Source organism: Neodiprion pinetum, chromosome 7 (genome assembly GCF_021155775.2).
Source record: "Neodiprion pinetum isolate iyNeoPine1 chromosome 7, iyNeoPine1.2, whole genome shotgun sequence".
NCBI lineage: Eukaryota > Metazoa > Arthropoda > Insecta > Hymenoptera > Diprionidae > Neodiprion > Neodiprion pinetum.
This window is the reverse complement of record NC_060238.1, coordinates 25,158,642-25,183,920: the sequence shown is the minus strand read 5'-3', so window position 1 is coordinate 25,183,920 and position 25,279 is coordinate 25,158,642. Positions and strand designations below refer to the sequence as shown.

At 43.3% G+C, this 25,279-nt stretch overlaps 2 protein-coding genes across 2 annotated transcripts in view; one reads left to right on the top strand and one right to left on the bottom strand.

Annotated features, from left to right (window-relative positions):
- Positions 1 to 11,934: 11,934 nt before the first annotated feature.
- mRpL24 (mitochondrial ribosomal protein L24) lies at positions 11,935 to 14,475 on the top strand. The gene is made up of 5 exons (XM_046635564.2): positions 11,935 to 12,177; positions 12,373 to 12,555; positions 12,636 to 12,838; positions 12,927 to 13,113; positions 13,222 to 14,475. The coding sequence occupies exons 1-5, from the start codon at positions 12,082 to 12,084 to the stop codon at positions 13,306 to 13,308; spliced, it is 756 nt and encodes a 251-aa protein (XP_046491520.1). The 5' UTR covers positions 11,935 to 12,081; the 3' UTR covers positions 13,309 to 14,475.
- Positions 13,221 to 25,279, bottom strand: part of bbg (big bang) — a 40,980-nt gene continuing 28,921 nt past the window's right edge. Inside the window, exons 7-10 of the mRNA XM_046635536.2 lie at positions 18,837 to 20,437; positions 16,014 to 18,201; positions 15,724 to 15,882; positions 13,221 to 15,635 (exon numbers count right to left, since the gene is read on the bottom strand). Coding sequence (XP_046491492.1) covers positions 15,463 to 15,635; positions 15,724 to 15,882; positions 16,014 to 18,201; positions 18,837 to 20,437 — 4,121 coding nt within the window. The 3' untranslated portion in view covers positions 13,221 to 15,462. The remainder of the gene's footprint in view (positions 15,636 to 15,723; positions 15,883 to 16,013; positions 18,202 to 18,836; positions 20,438 to 25,279) is intronic.

The window sequence follows — 25,279 nt, the reverse complement described above, 5'->3', positions numbered from 1 at the left end:
CTGAGGGTCCAATTGGTCAGGAAAAGGTCAAATAAATCGGATCGGAGACCCAAAATTTTTTGGCCAAAAAAAAAGCAAGGCTAATCCCTTTGCATTTTTGGCGAAAATTTTCGCGATTTTGAAAAGTGCTGGAATCAATTCATTGTGGCACTATTCCGACGTAATTTTGCGAGAGAAATCGATTGGGCGCAGTCCCAATACGCTGCGATCAACGCATCAAAAGTTACAGCCGAAAAACGAAAACCTGTGTTTTCGACATTTTTCAGCAGGTGCTTTTTCGCTCGCCATTTCTCTCCTGTTGGTCCTACGCTCTTTTCGCTGCGTTTTCTGAGTTTCTGAGGGTCCAATTGGTCAGGAAAAGGTCAAATAAATCGAATCGGAGACCCAAAATTTTTTGGCCAAAAAAAAAGCAAGGCTAACCCCTTTACATTTTTGGCGAAAATTTTCGCGATTTTGAAAAGTGCTGGAATAAATTCATTGTGTCACTATTCCGACGTAATTTTGCGAGAGAAATCGATTGGGCGCAGTCCCAATACGCTGCGATCAACGCATCAGAAGTTACAGCCGAAAAACGAAAACCTGTGTTTTCGACATTTTTCAGCTGGTGCTTTTTCGCTCGCCATTTCTCTCCTGTTGGTCCTACGCTCTTTTCGCTGCGTTTTCTGAGTTCCTGAGGGTCCAATTGGTCAGGAAAAGGTCAAATAAATCGAATCGGAGACCCAAAATTTTTTGGCCAAAAAAAAAGCAAGGCTAACCCCTTTGCATTTTTGGCGAAAATTTTCGCGATTTTGAAAAGTGCTGGAATAAATTCATTGTGGCACTATTCCGACGTAATTTTGCGAGAGAAATCGATTGGGCGCAGTCCCAATACGCTGCGATCAACGCATCAAAAGTTACAGCCGAAAAACGAAAACCTGTGTTTTCGACATTTTTCAGCAGGTGCTTTTTTGCTCGCCATTTCTCTCCTGTTGGTCCTACGCTCTTTTCGCTGCGTTTTCTGAGTTCCTGAGTGTTTGATTGATCAGAAAACGGTCGTTTGAATCAAATCTAGGACCTAAAATTTTTCGGCCAAAAAAAAAGCAAGGCTAACCCCTTAGCATTTTTGGCCAAAATTTTCGCGATTTTGAAAAGTGCTGGAATAAATTCATTGTGGCACTATTCCGACGTAATTTTGCGAGAGAAATCGATTGGGTGCAGTCCCAATACGCTGCGATCAACGCATCAAAAGTTACAGCCGAAAAACGAAAACCTGTGTTTTCGACATTTTTCAGCAGGTGCTTTTTCGCTCGCCATTTCTCTCCTGTTGGTCCTACGCTCTTTTCGCTGCGTTTTCTGAGTTCCTGAGGGTCCAATTGGTCAGGAAAAGGTCAAATAAATCGAATCGGAGACCCAAAATTTTTTGGCCAAAAAAAAAGCAAGGCTAACCCCTTTGCATTTTTGGCGAAAATTTTCGCGATTTTGAAAAGTGCTGGAATCAATTCATTGTGGCACTATTCCGACGTAATTTTGCGAGAGAAATCGATTGGGCGCAGTCCCAATACGCTGCGATCAACGCATCAAAAGTTACAGCCGAAAAACGAAAACCTGTGTTTTCGACATTTTTCAGCAGGTGCTTTTTCGCTCGCCATTTCTCTCCTGTTGGTCCTACGCTCTTTTCGCTGCGTTTTCTGAGTTCCTGAGGGTCTAATTGGTCAGGAAAAGGTCAAATAAATCGAATTGGAGACCCAAAATTTTTTGGCCAAAAAAAAAGCAAGGCTAACCCCTTTGCATTTTTGGCGAAAATTTTCGCGATTTTGAAAAGTGCTGGAATAAATTTATTGTGGCACTATTCCGACGTAATTTTGCGAGAGAAATCGATTGGGCGCAGTCCCAATACGCTGCGATCAACGCATCAAAAGTTACAGCCGAAAAACGGAAACCAGTGTTTTCGACATTTTTCAGCAGGTGCTTTTTCGCTCGCCATTTCTCTCCTGTTGGTGCTACGCTCTTTTCGCTGCGTTTTCAGAGTTCCTGAGGGTCCAATTGGTCAGGAAAAGGTCAAATAAATCGAATCGGAGACCCAAAATTTTTTGGCCAAAAAAAAAGCAAGGCTAACCCCTTTGCATTTTTGGCGAAAATTTTCGCGATTTTGAAAAGTGCTGGAATCAATTCATTGTGGCACTATTCCGACGTAATTTTGCGAGAGAAATCGATTGGGCGCAGTCCCAATACGCTGCGATCAACGCATCAAAAGTTACAGCCGAAAAACGAAAACCTGTGTTTTCGACATTTTTCAGCAGGTGCTTTTTCGCTCGCCATTTCTCTCCTGTTGGTCCTACGCTCTTTTCGCTGCGTTTTCTGAGTTCCTGAGGGTCTAATTGGTCAGGAAAAGGTCAAATAAATCGAATCGGAGACCCAAAATTTTTTGGCCAAAAAAAAAGCAAGGCTAACCCCTTTGCATTTTTGGCGAAAATTTTCGCGATTTTGAAAAGTGCTGGAATAAATTCATTGTGGCACTATTCCGACGTAATTTTGCGAGAGAAATCGATTGGGCGCAGTCCCAATACGCTGCGATCAACGCATCAAAAGTTACAGCCGAAAAACGGAAACCAGTGTTTTCGACATTTTTCAGCAGGTGCTTTTTCGCTCGCCATTTCTCTCCTGTTGGTGCTACGCTCTTTTCGCTGCGTTTTCTGAGTTCCTGAGGGTCCAATTGGTCAGGAAAAGGTCAAATAAATCGAATCGGAGACCCAAAATTTTTTGGCCAAAAAAAAAGCAAGGCTAACCCCTTTGCATTTTTGGCGAAAATTTTCGCGATTTTGAAAAGTGCTGGAATAAATTCATTGTGGCACTATTCCGATGTAATTTTGCGAGAGAAATCGATTGGCCGCAGTCCCAATACGCTGCGATCAACGCATCAAAAGTTACAGCCGAAAAACGAAAACCTGTGTTTTCGACATTTTTCAGCAGGTGCTTTTTCGCTCGCCATATCTCTCCTGTTGGTCCTACGCTCTTTTCGCTGCGTTTTCTGAGTTTCTGAGGGTCCAATTGGTCAGGAAAAGGTCAAATAAATCGAATCGGAGACCCAAAATTTTTTGGCCAAAAAAAAAGCAAGGCTAACCCCTTTGCATTTTTTGCGAAAATTTTCGCGATTTTGAAAAGTGCTGGAATCAATTCATTGTGGCACTATTCCGACGTAATTTTGCGAGAGAAATCGATTGGGCGCAGTCCCAATACGCTGCGATCAACGCATCAAAAGTTACAGCCGAAAAACGAAAACCTGTGTTTTCGACATTTTTCAGCAGGTGCTTTTTCGCTCGCCATTTCTCTCCTGTTGGTCCTACGCTCTTTTCGCTGCGTTTTCTGAGTTCCTGAGGGTCCAATTGGTCAGGAAAAGGTCAAATAAATCGAATCGGAGACCCAAAATTTTTTGGCCAAAAAAAAAGCAAGGCTAACCCCTTTGCATTTTTGGCGAAAATTTTCGCGATTTTGAAAAGTGCTGGAATCAATTCATTGTGGCACTATTCCGACGTAATTTTGCGAGAGAAATCGATTGGGCGCAGTCCCAATACGCTGCGATCAACGCATCAAAAGTTACAGCCGAAAAACGAAAACCTGTGTTTTCGACATTTTTCAGCAGGTGCTTTTTTGCTCGCCATTTCTCTCCTGTTGGTCCTACGCTCTTTTCGCTGCGTTTTCTGAGTTCCTGGGTGTTTGATTGATCAGAAAACGGTCGTTTGAATCAAATCTAGGACCTAAAATTTTTCGGCCAAAAAAAAAGCAAGGCTAACCCCTTTGCATTTTTGGCGAAAATTTTCGCGATTTTGAAAAGTGCTGGAATCAATTCATTGTGGCACTATTCCGACGTAATTTTGCGAGAGAAATCGATTGGGCGCAGTCCCAATACGCTGCGATCAACGCATCAAAAGTTACAGCCGAAAAACGAAAACCTGTGTTTTCGACATTTTTCAGCAGGTGCTTTTTCGCTCGCCATTTCTCTCCTGTTGGTCCTACGCTCTTTTCGCTGCGTTTTCTGAGTTCCTGAGGGTCCAATTGGTCAGGAAAAGGTCAAATAAATCGAATCGGAAACCCAAAATTTTTTGGCCAAAAAAAAAGCAAGGCTAACCCCTTTGCATTTTTGGCAAAAATTTTCGCGATTTTGAAAAGTGCTGGAATCAATTCATTGTGGCACTATTCCGACGTAATTTTGCGAGAGAAATCGATTGGGCACAGTCCCAATACGCTGCGATCAACGCATCAAAAGTTACAGCCGAAAACCGAAAACCTGTGTTTTCGACATTTTTCAGCAGGTGCTTTTTCGCTCGCCATTTCTCTCCTGTTGGTCCTACGCTCTTTTCGCTGCGTTTTCTGAGTTCCTGAGGGTCTAATTGGTCAGAAAAAGGTCAAATAAATCGAATTGGAGACCCAAAATTTTTTGGCCAAAAAAAAAGCAAGGCTAACCCCTTTGCATTTTTGGCGAAAATTTTCGCGATTTTGAAAAGTGCTGGAATAAATTCATTGTGGCACTATTCCGACGTAATTTTGCGAGAGAAATCGATTGGGCGCAGTCCCAATACGCTGCGATCAACGCATCAAAAGTTACAGCCGAAAAACGGAAACCAGTGTTTTCGACATTTTTCAGCAGGTGCTTTTTCGCTCGCCATTTCTCTCCTGTTGGTGCTACGCTCTTTTCGCTGCGTTTTCAGAGTTCCTGAGGGTCCAATTGGTCAGGAAAAGGTCAAATAAATCGAATCGGAGACCCAAAATTTTTTGGCCAAAAAAAAAGCAAGGCTAACCCCTTTGCATTTTTGGCGAAAATTTTCGCGATTTTGAAAAGTGCTGGAATAAATTCATTGTGGCACTATTCCGATGTGATTTTGCGAGAGAAATCGATTGGCCGCAGTCCCAATACGCTGCGATCAACGCATCAAAAGTTACAGCCGAAAAACGAAAACCTGTGTTTTCGACATTTTTCAGCAGGTGCTTTTTCGCTCGCCATATCTCTCCTGTTGGTCCTACGCTCTTTTCGCTGCGTTTTCTGAGTTTCTGAGGGTCCAATTGGTCAGGAAAAGGTCAAATAAATCGAATCGGAGACCCAAAATTTTTTGGCCAAAAAAAAAGCAAGGCTAACCCCTTTGCATTTTTTGCGAAAATTTTCGCGATTTTGAAAAGTGCTGGAATCAATTCATTGTGGCACTATTCCGACGTAATTTTGCGAGAGAAATCGATTGGGCGCAGTCCCAATACGCTGCGATCAACGCATCAAAAGTTACAGCCGAAAAACGAAAACCTGTGTTTTCGACATTTTTCAGCAGGTGCTTTTTCGCTCGCCATTTCTCTCCTGTTGGTCCTACGCTCTTTTCGCTGCGTTTTCTGAGTTCCTGAGGGTCCAATTGGTCAGGAAAAGGTCAAATAAATCGAATCGGAGACCCAAAATTTTTTGGCCAAAAAAAAAGCAAGGCTAACCCCTTTGCATTTTTGGCGAAAATTTTCGCGATTTTGAAAAGTGCTGGAATCAATTCATTGTGGCACTATTCCGACGTAATTTTGCGAGAGAAATCGGTTGGGCGCAGTCCCAATACGCTGCGATCAACGCATCAAAAGTTACAGCCGAAAAACGAAAACCTGTGTTTTCGACATTTTTCAGCAGGTGCTTTTTCGCTCGCCATTTCTCTCCTGTTGGTCCTACGCTCTTTTCGCTGCGTTTTCTGAGTTCCTGAGGGTCCAATTGGTCAGGAAAAGGTCAAATAAATCGAATCGGAGACCCAAAATTTTTTGGCCAAAAAAAAAGCAAGGCTAACCCCTTTGCATTTTTGGCAAAAATTTTCGCGATTTTGAAAAGTGCTGGAATCAATTCATTGTGGCACTATTCCGACGTAATTTTGCGAGAGAAATCGATTGGGCACAGTCCCAATACGCTGCGATCAACGCATCAAAAGTTACAGCCGAAAACCGAAAACCTGTGTTTTCGACATTTTTCAGCAGGTGCTTTTTCGCTCGCCATTTCTCTCCTGTTGGTCCTACGCTCTTTTCGCTGCGTTTTCTGAGTTCCTGAGGGTCTAATTGGTCAGGAAAAGGTCAAATAAATCGAATTGGAGACCCAAAATTTTTTGGCCAAAAAAAAAGCAAGGCTAACCCCTTCGCATTTTTGGCGAAAATTTTCGCGATTTTGAAAAGTGCTGGAATAAATTCATTGTGGCACTATTCCGACGTAATTTTGCGAGAGAAATCGATTGGGCGCAGTCCCAATACGCTGCGATCAACGCATCAAAAGTTACAGCCGAAAAACGAAAACCTGTGTTTTCGACATTTTTCAGCAGGTGCTTTTTCGCTCGCCATTTCTCTCCTGTTGGTCCTACGCTCTTTTCGCTGCGTTTTCTGAGTTCCTGAGGGTCCAATTGGTCAGGAAAAGGTCAAATAAATCGAATTGGAGACCCAAAATTTTTTGGCCAAAAAAAAAGCAAGGCTAACCCCTTTGCATTTTTAGCGAAAATTTTCGCGATTTTGAAAAGTGCTGGAATAAATTCATTGTGGCACTATTCCGACGTAATTTTGCGAGAGAAATCGATTGGGCGCAGTCCCAATACGCTGCGATCAACGCATCAAAAGTTACAGCCGAAAAACGAAAACCTGTGTTTTCGACATTTTTCAGCAGGTGCTTTTTCGCTCGCCATTTCTCTCCTGTTGGTCCTACGCTCTTTTCGCTGCGTTTTCTGAGTTCCTGAGGGTCCAATTGGTCAGGAAAAGGTCAAATAAATCGAATCGGAGACCCAAAATTTTTTGGCCAAAAAAAAAGCAAGGCTAACCCCTTTGCATTTTTGGCGAAAATTTTCGCGATTTTGAAAAGTGCTGGAATCAATTCATTGTGGCACTATTCCGACGTAATTTTGCGAGAGAAATCGATTGGGCGCAGTCCCAATACGCTGCGATCAACGCATCAAAAGTTACAGCCGAAAAACGAAAACCTGTGTTTTCGACATTTTTCAGCAGGTGCTTTTTCGCTCGCCATTTCTCTCCTGTTGGTCCTACGCTCTTTTCGCTGCGTTTTCTGAGTTCCTGAGGGTCCAATTGGTCAGGAAAAGGTCAAATAAATCGAATCATAGACCCAAAATTTTTTGGCCAAAAAAAAAGCAAGGCTAACCCCTTTGCATTTTTGGCAAAAATTTTCGCGATTTTGAAAAGTGCTGGAATCAATTCATCGTGGCACTATTCCGACGTAATTTTGCGAGAGAAATCGATTGGGCACAGTCCCAATACGCTGCGATCAACGCATCAAAAGTTACAGCCGAAAACCGAAAACCTGTGTTTTCGACATTTTTCAGCAGGTGCTTTTTCGCTCGCCATTTCTCTCCTGTTGGTCCTACGCTCTTTTCGCTGCGTTTTCTGAGTTCCTGAGGGTCTAATTGGTCAGGAAAAGGTCAAATAAATCGAATTGGAGACCCAAAATTTTTTGGCCAAAAAAAAAGCAAGGCTAACCCCTTTGCATTTTTGGCGAAAATTTTCGCGATTTTGAAAAGTGCTGGAATAAATTCATTGTGGCACTATTCCGACGTAATTTTGCGAGAGAAATCGATTGGGCGCAGTCCCAATACGCTGCGATCAACGCATCAAAAGTTACAGCCGAAAAACGGAAACCAGTGTTTTCGACATTTTTCAGCAGGTGCTTTTTCGCTCGCCATTTCTCTCCTGTTGGTCCTACGCTCTTTTCGCTGCGTTTTCTGAGTTCCTGAGGGTCCAATTGGTCAGGAAAAGGTCAAATAAATCGAATTGGAGACCCAAAATTTTTTGGCCAAAAAAAAAGCAAGGCTAACCCCTTTGCATTTTTGGCGAAAATTTTCGCGATTTTGAAAAGTGCTGGAATAAATTCATTGTGGCACTATTCCGACGTAATTTTGCGAGAGAAATCGATTGGGCGCAGTCCCAATACGCTGCGATCAACGCATCAAAAGTTACAGCCGAAAAACGAAAACCTGTGTTTTCGACATTTTTCAGCAGGTGCTTTTTCGCTCGCCATATCTCTCCTGTTGGTCCTACGCTCTTTTCGCTGCGTTTTCTGAGTTCCTGAGGGTCCAATTGGTCAGGAAAAGGTCAAATAAATCGAATCATAGACCCAAAATTTTTTGGCCAAAAAAAAAGCAAGGCTAACCCCTTTGCATTTTTGGCAAAAATTTTCGCGATTTTGAAAAGTGCTGGAATCAATTCATCGTGGCACTATTCCGACGTAATTTTGCGAGAGAAATCGATTGGGCACAGTCCCAATACGCTGCGATCAACGCATCAAAAGTTACAGCCGAAAACCGAAAACCTGTGTTTTCGACATTTTTCAGCAGGTGCTTTTTCGCTCGCCATTTCTCTCCTGTTGGTCCTACGCTCTTTTCGCTGCGTTTTCTGAGTTCCTGAGGGTCTAATTGGTCAGGAAAAGGTCAAATAAATCGAATTGGAGACCCAAAATTTTTTGGCCAAAAAAAAAGCAAGGCTAACCCCTTTGCATTTTTGGCGAAAATTTTCGCGATTTTGAAAAGTGCTGGAATAAATTCATTGTGGCACTATTCCGACGTAATTTTGCGAGAGAAATCGATTGGGCGCAGTCCCAATACGCTGCGATCAACGCATCAAAAGTTACAGCCGAAAAACGGAAACCAGTGTTTTCGACATTTTTCAGCAGGTGCTTTTTCGCTCGCCATTTCTCTCCTGTTGGTGCTACGCTCTTTTCGCTGCGTTTTCAGAGTTCCTGAGGGTCCAATTGGTCAGGAAAAGGTCAAATAAATCGAATCGGAGACCCAAAATTTTTTGGCCAAAAAAAAAGCAAGGCTAACCCCTTTGCATTTTTGGCGAAAATTTTCGCGATTTTGAAAAGTGCTGGAATAAATTAATCGTGGCACTATTCCGACGTAATTTTGCGAGAGAAATCGATTGGGCGCAGTCCCAATACGCTGCGATCAACGCATCAAAAGTTACAGCCGAAAAACGAAAACCTGTGTTTTCGACATTTTTCAGCAGGTGCTTTTTTGCTCGCCATTTCTCTCCTGTTGGTCCTACGCTCTTTTCGCTGCGTTTTCTGAGTTCCTGGGTGTTTGATTGATCAGAAAACGGTCGTTTGAATCAAATCTAGGACCTAAAATTTTTCGGCCAAAAAAAAAGCAAGGCTGACCCCTTAGCATTTTTGGCCAAAATTTTCGCGATTTTGAAAAGTGCTGGAATAAATTCATTGTGGCACTATTCCGACGTAATTTTGCGAGAGAAATCGATTGGGTGCAGTCCCAATACGCTGCGATCAACGCATCAAAAGTTACAGCCGAAAAACGAAAACCTGTGTTTTCGACATTTTTCAGCAGGTGCTTTTTCGCTCGCCATTTCTCTCCTGTTGGTCCTACGCTCTTTTCGCTGCGTTTTCTGAGTTCCTGAGGGTCCAATTGGTCAGGAAAAGGTCAAATAAATCGAATCGGAGACCCAAAATTTTCTGGCCAAAAAAAAAGCAAGGCTAACCCCTTTGCATTTTTGGCGAAAATTTTCGCGATTTTGAAAAGTGCTGGAATCAATTCATTGTGGCACTATTCCGACGTAATTTTGCGAGAGAAATCGATTGGGCGCAGTCCCAATACGCTGCGATCAACGCATCAAAAGTTACAGCCGAAAAACGAAAACCTGTGTTTTCGACATTTTTCAGCAGGTGCTTTTTCGCTCACCATTTCTCTCCTGTTGGTCCTACGCTCTTTTCGCTGCGTTTTCTGAGTTTCTGAGGGTCCAATTGGTCAGGAAAAGGTCAAAGAAATCGAATCGGAGACCCAAAATTTTTTGTTCAAAAAAAAAGCGAGGCTAACCCCTTTGCATTTTTGGCGAAAATTTTCGCGATTTTGAAAAGTGCTGGAATAAATTCATTGTGGCACTATTCCGACGTAATTTTGCGAGAGAAATCGATTGGGCGCAGTCCCAATACGCTGCGATCAACGCATCAAAAGTTACAGCCGAAAAACGAAAACCTGTGTTTTCGACATTTTTCAGCAGGTGCTTTTTCGCTCGCCATTTCTCTCCTGTTGGTCCTACGCTCTTTTCGCTGCGTTTTCTGAGTTCCTGAGGGTCCAATTGGTCAGGAAAAGGTCAAATAAATCGAATCGGAGACCCAAAATTTTTTGGCCAAAAAAAAAGCAAGGCTAACCCCTTTGCATTTTTGGCGAAAATTTTCGCGATTTTGAAAAGTGCTGGAATAAATTCATTGTGGCACTATTCCGACGTAATTTTGCGAGAGAAATCGATTGGGCGCAGTCTCAATACGCTGCGATCAACGCATCAAAAGTTACAGCCGAAAAACGAAAACCTGTGTTTTCGACATTTTTCAGCAGGTGCTTTTTCGCTCGCCATTTCTCTCCTGTTGGTCCTACGCTCTTTTCGCTGCGTTTTCCGGGTTCCTGAGGGTCCAATTGGTCAGGAAAAGGTCAAATAAATCGAATCGGAGACCCAAAATTTTTTGGCCAAAAAAAAAGCAAGGCTAACCCCTTTGCATTTTTGGCGAAAATTTTCGCGATTTTGAAAAGTGCTGGAATCAATTCATTGTGGCACTATTCCGACGTAATTTTGCGAGAGAAATCGATTGGGCGCAGTCCCAATACGCTGCGATCAACGCATCAAAAGTTACAGCCGAAAAACGAAAACCTGTGTTTTCGACATTTTTCAGCAGGTGCTTTTTCGCTCGCCATTTCTCTCCTGTTGGTCCTACGCTCTTTTCGCTGCGTTTTCTGAGTTCCTGAGGGTCCAATACGTCAGGAAGTGGTCATAGGAATCGATTCTGAGTCGAATATTCGTCGTCTCGAAAGCAAAGCTGTTGTACTACAATGGATTCAATCAAGCGACTTCAGTTGTTAGACAACTTTATCGCTCGGAAATAATTTACAACTACCACAATTCAACGTTTCTGTGATTTATTGTACATCTTTACGCTGTTGTGAATAAATAGCCGATCAACAATACATCAAGTCGTTTTCATCACCTGTCGTGAGACTTACTTCACTCTAAAATGCACACAATTGTATTATCTTTATCAGTGGTAACAGTACAATCAAACAATGAATATCATTCTCAACTTCGTCCTCCCCATCCTCTCCTCCGCCATGTGCGTGCACACTTATCGGACTCCTTCACGCGACTACATTTTTTCCATCGTTTCCTCTTTCACCATCGCACGAATGCATCATCGCCGTTCCCACATTTCGGGAATCAGCCTTACACCCTCATCAACCAATCATTCGTCAACCTCACATTAGTAACTCCTCTCACTCTCTTACACACGCATTCTACCCAGCTCACCCATTCACACAAGCGTATTTGTTATTCCTTACAATTAGTTTGTGCTAATTATTTTTTTCTAAAATCATCGTCCTTATTTCAAATTATTGTAATGTCCAGGTCGAAATCAATACAATTCTCAGTGTCATCATACACTTGTAATAAATGTGCACACCAGTCCAGGGATGAGCAAAACGTATCGATTTATCAAAATCTCGATATTTTTTTGGAAGTATCTACATAAGTATCAAATTGTACATTTTATTTGTAAGCGCAGCTCAGTATCCATTTTCATGCATCGTATTTTCATATTATTGCATGAGTCATTTAAAACAGAGTTTTTCTGACGTCTTTATCAGACGAATACAGATTCGATTGATCGTATAGACAAATAAATATAACTTTCTGCAACTTCTAAATGTGTCTTATTTCCCGACTGTTCCCCAAATTTTTTCACACGTTTTGTGAATACTTTTAGATAATTACTTATATCGATGTGTTTTGTTTATCTGACCATCACTACATTAAAATCGTCTAACTAATCTAGCGTCACAAATGCATCCACACTTTGTACAGCGTCGGTAAGTCGAAGATCTTCACACAGGTTTATCCCATTCAGTTCGTCGGATGGCGCCAGCTCATTGCAAAGCAAACCAAAGTAGCGTTCACAGCTCCTCGCAACGCGAGCCAGTGTAGTTATAGGAATCTGTGCGTCGATGCAATGGCGTAAGGAGTCACGTTGAACGTCTGCGATCTGTTAGTTCTGAAATTGAAGTCTGCATTTATTCGAGAAATTAAACTGCTTAGGTTCAATAATAAATTATGCGGCTGAGCGCATTCCTCCTCACCAAAGTCGGAGACTTGACTAAGAAAGTCTCAAACTTACCGGAGAAATACATCACCGACACAGTTGAGAAGGTAAACCTAACCTCTACCCCACCATTTTTGAATAATTTCTAACAAACCATTATTAACATCAAATATCAATAAAATACAGAAACTCGCTACATTTTTTCTAGCATTCCCAAATAAGTCTCATTAATGAAGATTGCTTGTATCAATGTTAATATTTATTCGTACTGGGACAAAATGATATTCTAAATCTTTGCGCAGGTTTACTATCGGACACCGCGTGCAATACAGTATTTGGATCGCACGATAAAGCGTAAGAACTTTCGATTCACGACAAATCGCCCGTGGTCTGGCCCAGCTGAATTCCAAAATTCGCCACATAAATACAGAAAGAAGGTATTCGTTGAACCCTTGAAAGATTGGAATTTTTTCAAAGGTGACCGGGTGAGTTGTCGTATTGTATTTTACATGCGTTTCCCTCAATTTTAATGAAGCTACTTTAATGATCATAAATATTTTTCCAGGTTCAATTATTAGTTGGGCGGGACAAAGGGAAGCAAGGAATAATCACACAGGTGATACAGGAGCGAAACTGGGTAATCGTTGAAGGACTTAATACACATCTAAGACGAATCGGAAAGGATAAGGACTTCCCAGGCAGTACCGTACAGAGCGAAGCCCCCCTTTTAGTTACAACAGACATACGTCTGGTTGACCCGAGTGATCTGTAAGTAGGTCCTGCATAAGAAAGTACTTAAGTATGCTTATAATAGTCAAGGGTGTCAGTAACGAACCTCTATTAATTTTCATTGCAGAGATGCTTGTGACGTAGAATGGCGGTATAAGCCAGATGGCCAAAGAGTTCGGGTATCGTGTCGAACCGGTCGAATTATTCCAATTCCACACAAGAGTGAAGAAACTGTGGATTACAAGAGACCCACTCTGTACAAAGCAAAGCAGAAAGATACACCAGCAAATGTTGTCAAAGAAGTTACTTTTTTGGTACGAACGATTTCTTCAATTAAATGAATCATATTTTTCCCAAATCTATCGAGGTAAACGTTAAAAGATGGCTCAATTAAATCTTTGACTTTTCTCTTATACCGACAGCCCGAACTCAAGACCTTCGAAATGGACTTGATGGATAAAATGGGTATCAAAGAAGATCGCACGCGAAAGCCCATCTTCTGGTATTGAAGAATATTTTTATCATCAACTTGTAAAATATAACTAGTGATATGAGAAAGAAAAACATTTTGTGAATAATTACATATAATGTAAAACCTGTGTACGATGTTGACTGTGAGATATAAAATTTAGTCATTTCATGCACAAACATGTCCTCGATTTCTTCTGCTGTTTTTTTTTTTTTATTTATTTTTTTTCAATGAAATTTTGTTTATTGTTATTACGGATAGCTACAAACGATAACCTGCACTAAACCTTGAAATTTCAGAATAATACATACATATAATGTAACATAGCAGAACAGTAACGTAAATTGGATTAGCTGATAATAGTAAAGGATACTTATATTTCGATAAGCAATTATGAGTGAAATGCCAAAGAACATCGCCACACAGAATATCACAGCACGATGTTTTTCCACAAACGCACATCCGGAAAGAACCATTGATTTTGAATTTAAATACGCGAATATCAATAATATAATAATATTTTTTCTTATATTAATAATATTTTGTTGTTTTTTTTCCAACCTTTTCGTTTTTTCGACGCTCTTTTATATTACTCGTTATTTCAACCAAATACTTATATCTCAGTCGCTATATGTACAAAAGTTATTGTTACTGACAAACGGAAGAAACAAGTTATTCATACACTCAGAATAAAGCAATAACTACCTAATAATTGTATGTATATCCGTACGTCAGCACTTGTGACAATCGCAAGTGTTACATACAGGAACAACAGTATTAATATTATGCAAATTACATATCATGCATCATTCGTGACGCAGAATTTTATTGTCTTCCGGTACCAACAAATCACGGTGAACGTGTTATTTTAATACCCTCACATCAACCTCTCGTCCGTTGTGCTTCGTATCTCACTCGATTCTACAAAAAATTTCCAATCCGCAAGACGGTTTTACCATAAAGCGAAAATTCAAGTAATAAAATATGGACACACTATTCCGTGTTCCTCAAATATATAGGGATAGTACAAAATGATGAGTAAAAAAATATCTCGCTAATATGTATATAACGGCTTTCATTTACAATTTACATTTAAAAAACAAAAACCGGTAATCGTACGCACTATATTTAAAATCTTCTATCGCTTCGTGTATTTATTGCAATTAAACCTGAATTATTTTCAGTAGCCGTATTCATTATATAAACACTTCCAGAAAAAACGTTCTTTTCCTTCTCTCTCTCTCTCTCTCTCTCTCTCTCTCTCTCTCTCTCTCTCTCTCTCTCTCTCTCTCTCTCTCTCTCTCTCTCTCTCTCTCTCTCTCTCTCTCTCTCTCTCTCTCTCTCTCTCTCTCTCTTCTCTCTCTCTTTCACGTTTGCATACTTTTTTTATACAACGATAATTATTATTGCACTGCCAGCACTCTATCGCTATAAATTCTGTTAACAAAACGTTTTAGTATAACAAAACAAAAGCTAATTATAATATGTAATATAATGAATTAATCGCGATTTCGCGTTTGGAAAGTTTAACCGATAGGTGTACGGTATGATATTGTTGTTTTATTACTATGATCTACCATTATCATTAATATTGTTATCGTAGTTACTGATAGTCTGGCTATTGTCATTATCATTCAACTCGGAGTTACATTTCGCACGAACATTTCAAACTCGGTATTTATTGTGGAATTCCCTATCGTAAAAATATATAAAATATTTCCCCGGGTCTAATTTCGTAAACAGTTATTAACATTATTATTATTATTATTATTATTATAGGTGTGTTATGAAATTCGTTGTAACATTGAATACGGATACACTAGTTCGATATCAGCGGAAAGACGATTTAAAGAAACGACTGCAGGAAAATCCTACCACACCGTAGAAATAGAGATTTGGATTGATTAGTTTATGCAAAATGAGAAACAAATAAAAAAAAAATAACCTTCAGATCACTGTTCAAAACTCTACGATTGCTAAACACTCACAATCAGAATGAACTGTACATCCATCGACAAATCACATTTATTTACATCGCTTGGAGCGAATTAGAAAGAGGAAGAATAGAAAAAAAAAGAAAGAAAAACAAACAAATAAGTAAACGCAAACCCGTTCCGTCGAGATTCGTAAATATTTCTACTAGGATATTTGTTATTCCCTATTTTTCTTCTCTCCATCTCGTTGACCTTTACATCTACGATGAAGATTTGGTGGCAGGATGTCTGACTAGGAGGCTGACTTCGCCGTCGTGTAGCTTCTTCATTAGGGACCATGCCTCTATCCTCGACATTCTTGTAACGTCGTGTCCGTTCACCTCGAGCATTTGATCGCCTGCCCTAAGCGCGCCGGTTTTTTCAGCAGCTCCACCTGTGATACGGTTAAAAAGAGGTTCAGAAAAGTGACGGGGGAGATATAAATAAAACGACTTTAACGCAGGATGATAGGTGACACTCACCAGCGAAGATCTTCTTCACTATCAACGGCCTGTCGCCCAGCGGACTGTCTCTGCCACCTTCCAAACTGAAACCTAGACCAGCCCCATCCTTGAAGATGGCAACAGTCGCCGGTGGACCCCATGCAGTCTGCTCGTCCGAAGAGCCGTTCATTTCTGACCCTGGAATTGCATGAAAGACGCGTGAATAATAAGGCAAAGGTGTCTTCGATATTCTCACGGGGATTCACTTTCGGTTGGAAACACACGTCCCATAACACCTTAAAGTTTGACGAAATGTAACGATATCCCACCTTCGACGATGGTCTCGACGCTCTCGGTCCTGGACCTCAATCTAACCCCAAAGTCGTCTCTGGCCCTGGAAACGACGAGAACAACTTCGGACCGTGGTTGTTTCAGAACAGCGAGACTCTCGCGGTGAGTGAGTCCCTTGGTGCTGCGTCCGTTGATGCTGAGTATCCTGTCACCCCGTTGAAGCCTTCCATCCTTGTCGGCAATCGAATGGGCGAGAACGCGATGCACCGTGATTTCCTTGGTCTCGCAATCGACGCCGCCAGCGAGGGCTATCCCAACGCTACCAGCTGGGTTCTCCTTGTGATAAAGAACCACGATAACGTCGTGGGCGCCGCGAGCCTCCTCCAGAGTCGCCTCTTCGACGAGCTGGGCGAGTTCCTGTTGCGAAATCAGGCTCGTACTGCTGGCCAATGAGCTTATGCTTCCGAACTGTTCACTCGCAGCGGAATACCTCTCGGTATCAATATCGCCGCTGCTGCTGTCCAAGCTCGAAAAACGCCCGTGGAAATTTCCCGAAGGAATCGGGGGCTGCTGGTTAAGTCCCTGAGCCTCAGACTTCTCCACGGTCTTCTTAACGTCCGTCACGCTGGCGCTCCTTCGCCCCATGCTTCGAGGTGTCGGGATCCTCGAGGCTATCTTCGGCGACTCGTCCTCCGCAACCCGTTCGACAACCTTGGTCGGTATCTTCGAGGCGAATCCTTTCTCCTTGTTCCAAGACCTGCTCGGAGTTCCCGACGGCGTTGCAGCCTCCTCCGCCTTTCCGTCGAGGATCTCCTCCAGGCTCATCTGACTCCGCGATCTACCGAAAGAGCGATCCTCGATATGGATCGCCGTGCGAGATCTACCCCGAGTCGAAAGAACGGTGAGTAGATCGTTCTGCGAGTCAGGAGCGTTCTTGTCGATCACCATACTGGACCTCGAACGCGGTTTCGAGGTCTCGAGGTCGGATTCAATTACCGGAATGACCTGAGCCTTCTCCTCGGCAACAGCAAGGGATGACCTTCGCCGAGGTGTCCTGACCTGTACCTCGATCTCCGCCCTCTTTTTCTCCGCGGTTATCGACTCGTCGTCCTTCTCCACCCGGTTGTTCACCACAGTCTTGATCTCCGACCTCACCCACTTCCTCATCTCGTTCGACGGCTCCGGAAGCTCGGAACCTCTGATCGGCTGGGAGTCCTCCTCAGCTGTCACCTCTATGTAAGCAATTTTAACAACATCGGTAGCGACGCAACCTCCGTTTTCCTGCAGGGTCAACTTCGAGGTTGCTGGTGCCGGATCCTCGTCGTCGGAAAACTTCCGTTGTATAAGCTGCGGAGAGCCGTTGAGATCACCGCCGCTTCTACACCTGGCACTGGCCAAAATGTTCTTCCTGTTGATCGCCTCGACGCTCTGCGGTTTGAGGACTCGACGCGACAGGGACTCGGCGGAGGCCTGAGAACCCGAGGTAAGAGTCGACGAACTGCTGCAGTTTGTGTCGGTGCTGCTGGACCTCTTCAGAGCGAGATGCTGCAGTCCGTTTCTCGAGTACATACCAGACTGCTGCGGAGACCTTGGGTCAGGACTACTGCTGCTGGAGGACGAACGCTCGGAGAATGATCCTTGACTGTAGGAGGAGGGCCTGGTCAGGAACTGGGAGCGTTCGAGGGTGGCTGCCCGATGTTCGGAACGGACCTGGAGATAGTTCGTCGACGTTGTTGTTGTTGTTTCGTTGGAGAGGTACGATCGCTCGGAGGAGAGCGTTGACCTCTCGGACGGAACCGGAGACACCGGGGGACTGAAACCCCTGGAGATGCTGCTCTGAGAGCTGCTCACCGCCGAGTCGTTGTCCGAGTCGTCGTAGTCCGTTCTTGCCTTCCGCAGATTCGCTCTGGACCGCGGTGACCGATCGGAGGGCGAATATTCGAAGCTGAAGTCGCTCCTTGTTGGGCTGCAGATGGACTCGAGACTCTTCGGGGCCTCCGAAGACGGAGCCGAAGTTGTGGATGAGGAGTTTTTCCCAGGCGTCAAGGTTCCCGAGGTTCCGTAAACCGCCAGGCTCTTACGCTTGAACGCGGGGGAGTATTTCGGAAGGTTTTGGGGCTCCGGCATTTTGAACGAGGATATCTTTCCCGGGACACTTATTGTACTTATGCTGCTCGATATCGAACTCTGGGATCCCCATTTGTCTTGCAGGTTTGATCTGGGAAGCTGAAACGCGAGAGTTGAGAAATTTAGATTACGGATATGGTGTTGAAGTGGACTGCTTATTGTTAAGAGACGAGCTTCTGAACATTTGATGAATATTATATCGGCATCAGTCGTGCCAAGGTATATAAGAGCTGTGCTCAATCAAACTCAACTTCGTTACAACACATATAACAGAGTTGAAATTTAGCGTCTACATTTGACCCTAGCAAGGTTCATGTAAGCCTACTCTGAAGGAAATTGAACCCAGAACTCCTACATTGACCCTCATTGGTTTTAATCGTATTTTTTATATTTCTACCATAATCAGTCAGAATCGATGAACCTTGATCGGCGGGCTAGGATTTTGAACGTTGAATGAGGGTTTCAAGCGATCAGACCTGACCCAACCTCCAGAGGGTCGAAGGAGGTTCCAAACATACCCTACTTTGAACCTAACCTTCGCAAATCGATAAATTTCGGACATTTTTATCGTCAAATCAGGGTTTGACGTTACGTTTGAATAGAATCTACTTCACTAACTTCAATCCCTATGTAGGAGCTCCTTTAAACTAGGCGTTAAATTTCGACTCGGTTTGACATCACAATCATATAGTCGCCAAGAGTTTCACGCGAAAGTTCAAATCTCCATCGCTTACCTGTTGCAGAATGATCGAGTCCCTGGACTTGATTTCGGGCAAGTCCTGAACGATCGGTTGAGAAACAGGGAGCGCTTCCTTCTCGGGAATAACAAGGCCCCTCAGTTTCCGTATTCCCTTTCTGCGCTGCTCAATGAGCTGGTTGAGACTGGTCCTCCTCATGTCTTCGGTTGGTCTCTTGAACGTGGATGCCAGGGAGTTGGTCCTAGATATTTGCGAACTGGGAGGCAATTCGCTGAGTGATTGTGAACGGGAATGGAGGTTGGCCGAGCTGCCGGAGAAGCTGGTAGCCCTGGTCAAGCTCGTGGATAAAGGCGTAACCGGAGATGCGGAAAGTCCCGCGAGTGATTTCGGACCCTGCAAAACGCTCGGCGATACCGAAGCACCGGATGGCGCAACGGACTTGAATTCCAAGGAGGACGAATGGCGCAACGAGTGGTTCGCTTTCGGATTCGGTTCCGGCGGCGCGTCTTCCGGGATCTTCTTCGTGACTACGGCGAATCCGGGAGTGGTTTTAACTCCCGGTGAAGCTGGGGGCGAGGTGAGGGGCAGACTGGGAGGAAGCGCGTCGTAATTTTCGTTGGGCGAGGGTATCGAGAGGTCGAAGGAACTCCGGGTTCGTTCGGAGAACGCGGCGTTGTTATCCCTCGGCGAGTTCCTGGCATCTTCGGCGAATACGTCCTCCGACGATTTGTACTTCGAAAGACGTCTCGAGCTGGGACGGATCGTCGGCGTCGTCGAGGTCGTCGGTGAAACGGTGATACTCGGGAAAAGCGGAGCCTCCAGACTGCTCTGGGACGAAAACATGGCGATCTTGTCCCTGACAGATTTCTCCGACTTGTCGTCCTGACGCCAGAGGTCACCGTTCAGCGAGAACTTCCGCGAAGAAAAAGATTGCTGCTGCTGCTGACTTCCGCGTAAAAGACCTTTCCCGACCACTGGTGAAGACGACGTCGGGAAACCGTCGACCTTCGGTGGTCTGGAAGTCGGTAACGGAGGCGGTCCGGTTTCCGTAATAAATTCCGCTTCGGTACCACCTTTGGGAACATTGATCGTGATGATTTTTTCCGAAATGATATTTTTCTCGGTGTTCGAACCGTTGAATAGCGAGTAAGAATCGTCCATGGAATTCGGAGCCGCGTTGATTTTTCTCGTTATCTTTACGTCCTTGGGAACGACGACCGGGGTTTCCGATGACGAAGCGAAGAGCACAACGGGCGAATGCGAGCTCTGCACGCTGCTCCTGAGGCTAAAAACGCGGCTATCCTGAAGCAGGATCGTCTTCTCCTCGCAGTTGAAGTCGTTAGAGGATGACGAGCCGCTCGACGACGCGATGATTTTCTTCTTGTCGTTGGCGGAGGGCAACTTCAGCGTTTCGCTGCTCGAGAATACCTCGGTATCCCCGCTCGTTACGAGCTGCTCGCCGTTTGACGAGGCCAGGGTCGACGACACCCTAGACCCGGCTACAAACTGGTACTGCTGCTGATGCTGGTGCTGCTGCTGAGCAGAGCTGAACTCTTGGTAGGTGGCAGGGAACTCATCCCCGTCGGGTGGTAGGCGTTGCCCGCCTCCGCAGCTCTCCATTCTACCATTTACCGGGCCTGAAACATACGTAAAACCCGACAAACATTTATTTTTCTCTGATAGAATATTTTAGAAAATCACGGTCAGGACCAGTTTACACACACGTATATGTGTATATATATATACATATGTGTGTATGTATACAAATAACGTATGTACAATGTGGAGCCATGTATTACAGTCTTGGCACTTTGACCTTCTGTGTATATATCTGGAAATTAACCCACGCCTGCACACACAAGCAGCAGCAGACCATTCGAACGGTGTTTGCTGCATGCTTTCTTCCAGCTATGCGTAAAGGTCATTGCGGATAATAAGTATTCCGCACGGTTAACCGTAGCACCTAGTTTCCAATTCAATTTCACGCCCGAGGCAATATCAACGCGGAAGGAATTTTTTCGTTCGCCAAATTCTTACTCAACTCCGTATGCGGATCGTCTTTAGATATACGTACAACAATTACGACACCGAGTTAATTATATACCTATTCTCTCCGTTGTGCAAACATCGTAATATACATATCTATACGCAGACGCGCTCATACGGTTAACCCAAGGGATCAATTGTACCGGTCAGCAAAATTTAGTTACAAGAAAGGTGCTGAATAATTTTTAGATAACTACAATCTCGGTACCCTCGTCATAGAATCGTATTTATATTTATTCGATCAGGTCTGGTTTTTGTGTCACAGCTACTGTACCAGTAAAATTCAATGTTTATCGTTTTAACTTACCTCTTTTTATTCAGGGTGTTTTGTTACTTACAATAAATGACAGTTTGTTAGTTACAATAAATGACAAAACATCCTGGAATAAAAATAGTTTAGTCAAAACGATAAACGTTAAATTTTACTGGTACGGTAGCCGTAACAAAAAACCAGACCTGATCGAATAAACATAAATATGGTTTTATAACGATGTTAGATTATACGTGTTTGAAATTCAGTAGTCACCTTCCTTGTTAAAAAATATTTCGTTGACCAGTGTACTGTAATACTGTAAATAACCTAATTTTTGTTAATAAAAACTGTATTTTTGAAAAAGCTAAAAAAAATCATATCACAATGAAAACTATTAGTACCTAAAATATTCTAACATCAATTCTATCGTACTAATTGTAAGCCCTGTTCCTAACACAATCAGTTGTCACGTTACGCGCGAAAAGTGAATTTTTTCCGACCAGTGTTATTCGTCACAGATATCGCCGACAACCTGTGAATGGATCTCAAAGTCGCAAATTGCGGATAAATTCAACTGCATTGTGTATTACATGTATTTCACGATCGGAGTTTTCTCAACCGCGACTATCAAACCGTCCAGACGTGATGCAGCATGCAAAGTATAATTCACCGGTACATACAGTGATTGATAAAACTAACGTAGAGGTGTATGTATATAATATACATATAACTTCGTATGTGCGTCTAAGTTGAACGATAAAAATTCGCGCGTGCGGCTCGTGCGGATACAATAATGCATTTAAATATATATATATATGTGTATTTACCAGCTTTACGTAGCGTAATCTATACACACATACGTATATGCATGTTATTGCAATCCGTACAAAGCGTATACGTACCCACACGTACATATATATATGTATATATGTATAATAATATATCAGCGAGAGAAATTTGGTACATTTCATAATCAATATAATCATGCAAATTATTCGCCTCCTCAATTTTTCACGTCCGCTTCTCCGCGATATTACTGCAGGCATACGGCGACGCATAAAATTACAAAGTAATCGTTCAATTAGCGATGTGGGGGGGGGGGGGGGGGGGGAGAGCAAATCAATAACAGAAATTTCATTGAACGCTTATAGCGAGGTATGTGTAAATAAGAGGAGGAAGGGGCGATCGTCCGTAACGCCTCCGATTGTTTCAGCCCTAATTTAAATATCGCCTCATCGGCCAAAAGCCAATTCGAACTACGTACCCTGGCCTCACCGTTGCACCCAGCCCACAGCTAGAGCTCAAGGATTTCAACATTCTAGTGCGCTTGTAAGCTGATAATATTCTATATTTATTTGCATGTGTATCATTATACGATATGGAACGGTGACGCGTGTCACGTCTGTAACGCACTCGATGTGTACTCCCTGTCTTGCGTGTCACGATGGCCAATAAGTACAAGTAATTGCTGCCTTTCGCCGGAATTCTTTTCAGGTCAATTCACACGCCGGGTATGGGATTGGTGTAAATAGTGAGAAGAAGATAGAGAAATTATCTCGAAAGCGACGAATGATTCGTGCGGTAATTAATCGTAAGACGGAATAATCACGATTCTTGACGATTGTTGAGATCGTCGAGGATTCCCAAGCACAGTTCTGCGATCCGTAATTTATCTTTCCCGGATTGCTGATTTGAGGAAAGCGAGAAGCTATAACGACGATGTCTAACTTGATCACGGCTATTAATAAGCTGTCACATTCGTAAGTGGAATACATCGGCGAACGATAGACATGGATAATAATTATTACAGGTTGTGTAGATACGTAATAGATATTTGCGGGAACTGTGAGAGTGGAAAAATATCGAGTAGTCGGGTTAAATGATTCACCGTTCGACGACGTCCTTGTTTGAAAACCTTCGTTTATACATCGTACAAGAATACACGCACCTCGAAATAAGCACAAAGAGACAAAAAGCGGTCGTCTTTGTTACTACACGCCTCGTACGCCGATAGATTAAGTGGAAGTGAAGAGCTTATCAGGCGTAGAGTCTCGTTTGCTCCGATCGACATGGCGATAATAACGCAAGCCATTTACCATACATTTCGAACACCGATTGTCTTCCGAAAATAATTATAAGCATGCAGCAGCAGTCTGCAGTTGTGTACGAGACTTCGGACCGAGTGTAATAACAAGTAAAAATCTTCATAATTATTTTTTTTCTTTTACCTGAACAGTGCCAACGGCAATTCAAACTCGAAGACGCGTCGACGGGATCCAAATTAACGCTGCGTTTGACTCATCCGTATTCACTTGCATTCATCGGGTATTTATGATTATAGACAGGTCATGAATCGTCGATGGGAATGAACGAGACGATGACTGACGATGATGTCAGGCCAAGAGGTGAAAATAAAAACAGGCTACTTCTTGGTTCATTTTTAAATTTAACCTACGCGTAATCACTCGCTTGTCTCGTCGTTGTTAATTTTTTTTACATAGCCAGTAACGAGGAACGAAGCTGAACGACTAGCTTCGGCGAGAGACTCCGGCGATACTAACCGGCAGTCCAAGAGGACGCGAGTCGGTGGCTCCAGTTCCGATGCACATAAGTGGCGGCAGGGGAAGCCCTGGTGGAAAGAAGGGATATGAGCTCAGAACACGAGCCTCGGTTAGTCGACGCGAAAATGTGTATACACTTAAACGTATGAACGAGTCGCTTAAAACGCGACGCCACATGGCACAGGATGCTACTCGAGCCGCGTCACATGGTGCAGGATCGGATATGCATGCCTCCTGGATGAAACTGGACGAAAAGTGCGAGATCCAACATCCGCCTTCGACGACATTTGGCGACCACGTTTGACCTCATCAAAGTTCGTGTAAACCTACTTTGAAGGAAACTGAACCTAGAAATCCTAAGTTGACCTTCTAAGTTCTAATAATTTAAGGACAAATCTTACATCGAACTTCCGACTCCTAAAAATTAAAGTACCCAAAGCCTGCTTTGACGTTCTCGGTAGACGATTGAAACCATTTTTACGCTATTCGATCTACAGTTCCTCCGTTGGATCTGCAACTCCTCGTACATAGGTTAAAGGAGGTTCCAAAGATAGTCCTACTTTGATCCTAAGCTCGGTCTGATATTGCGTTGAAATAGAACCTACTTGGCCATCTTCGCGCCTTCCTTGGGAGCCAGTTTAAAGTAGGCGCTAAATTTCTACTCTCGCGCCCACCTTTGGACTCCTCGCCTATAACACTGCAGTGTATCAATCGTCAGAAAAGTCTAAATTACACGGTGTATGGCATTACGGTAACCCAATACGGTTTTACCCAAGATCGAGGTATACACGCTGCTGAGGACGAAGAGGGAAGACAGAGGTTTCAATATTTCGTAAATATCTTGCGCCAGACTATCGAGGATTTTTATTACACCTCGGGGCGTCTATGCGGAGATCTTTCGTGCATTATACTCTTATACCGTATAATACCTACGTAACCGCATATAAAGTGAATGTATACGAGACGACAATATTTAATTGCTCCTAGGCGTGCAGGGAAAAAAAAAGAAACATTTTTCAACAGTATACGTATACAAAATTTAAATCTCCGAAAAAGAAACTTCAATATACGTCTTCTTAATTTCACCTACGTAACACACGTAAGGTTTAATCCTCGCCGTATGCCGTATGCGTTATCCACCCACGAGTCCAAGGACCATTGCCTGTGTTCTATCCCTGCATCCCATAAACGTTATACCTCCGTAAACGTATCCACAGACGATGTGGATGTATTAATTAAGGCTGAAAACGGGTCCGACTCCTCCTTCGCTTCGCGATCTTCGCTCGATTATTCCAAACGAATGGGCAGTGCTCTATTCGCATTGGTAGGTATACCCACACGCACAGGTTACAATGTATGGACGTAAATGTGTAATACCTGCAGTACTAAGGTAGAGTCTTGCCCGTAGTCGCCGGTTTTCGTGTTACGAAATCGTGCATGTGTCAACCGGCTGTGTGTTCTGATTCACGATGGGTTGCGTCAGGCCCAAAGAAGGCCTCGCGTAATGTAACGAGCCCCCCGTTTTCAACGTGTCGCGAAGCCTTAATAATAATCCTGGAGAAGGAACAGCTGCGGAATTCGAAATTTTCACGTATCGCGGAAGACGAAATTCGCCTTCC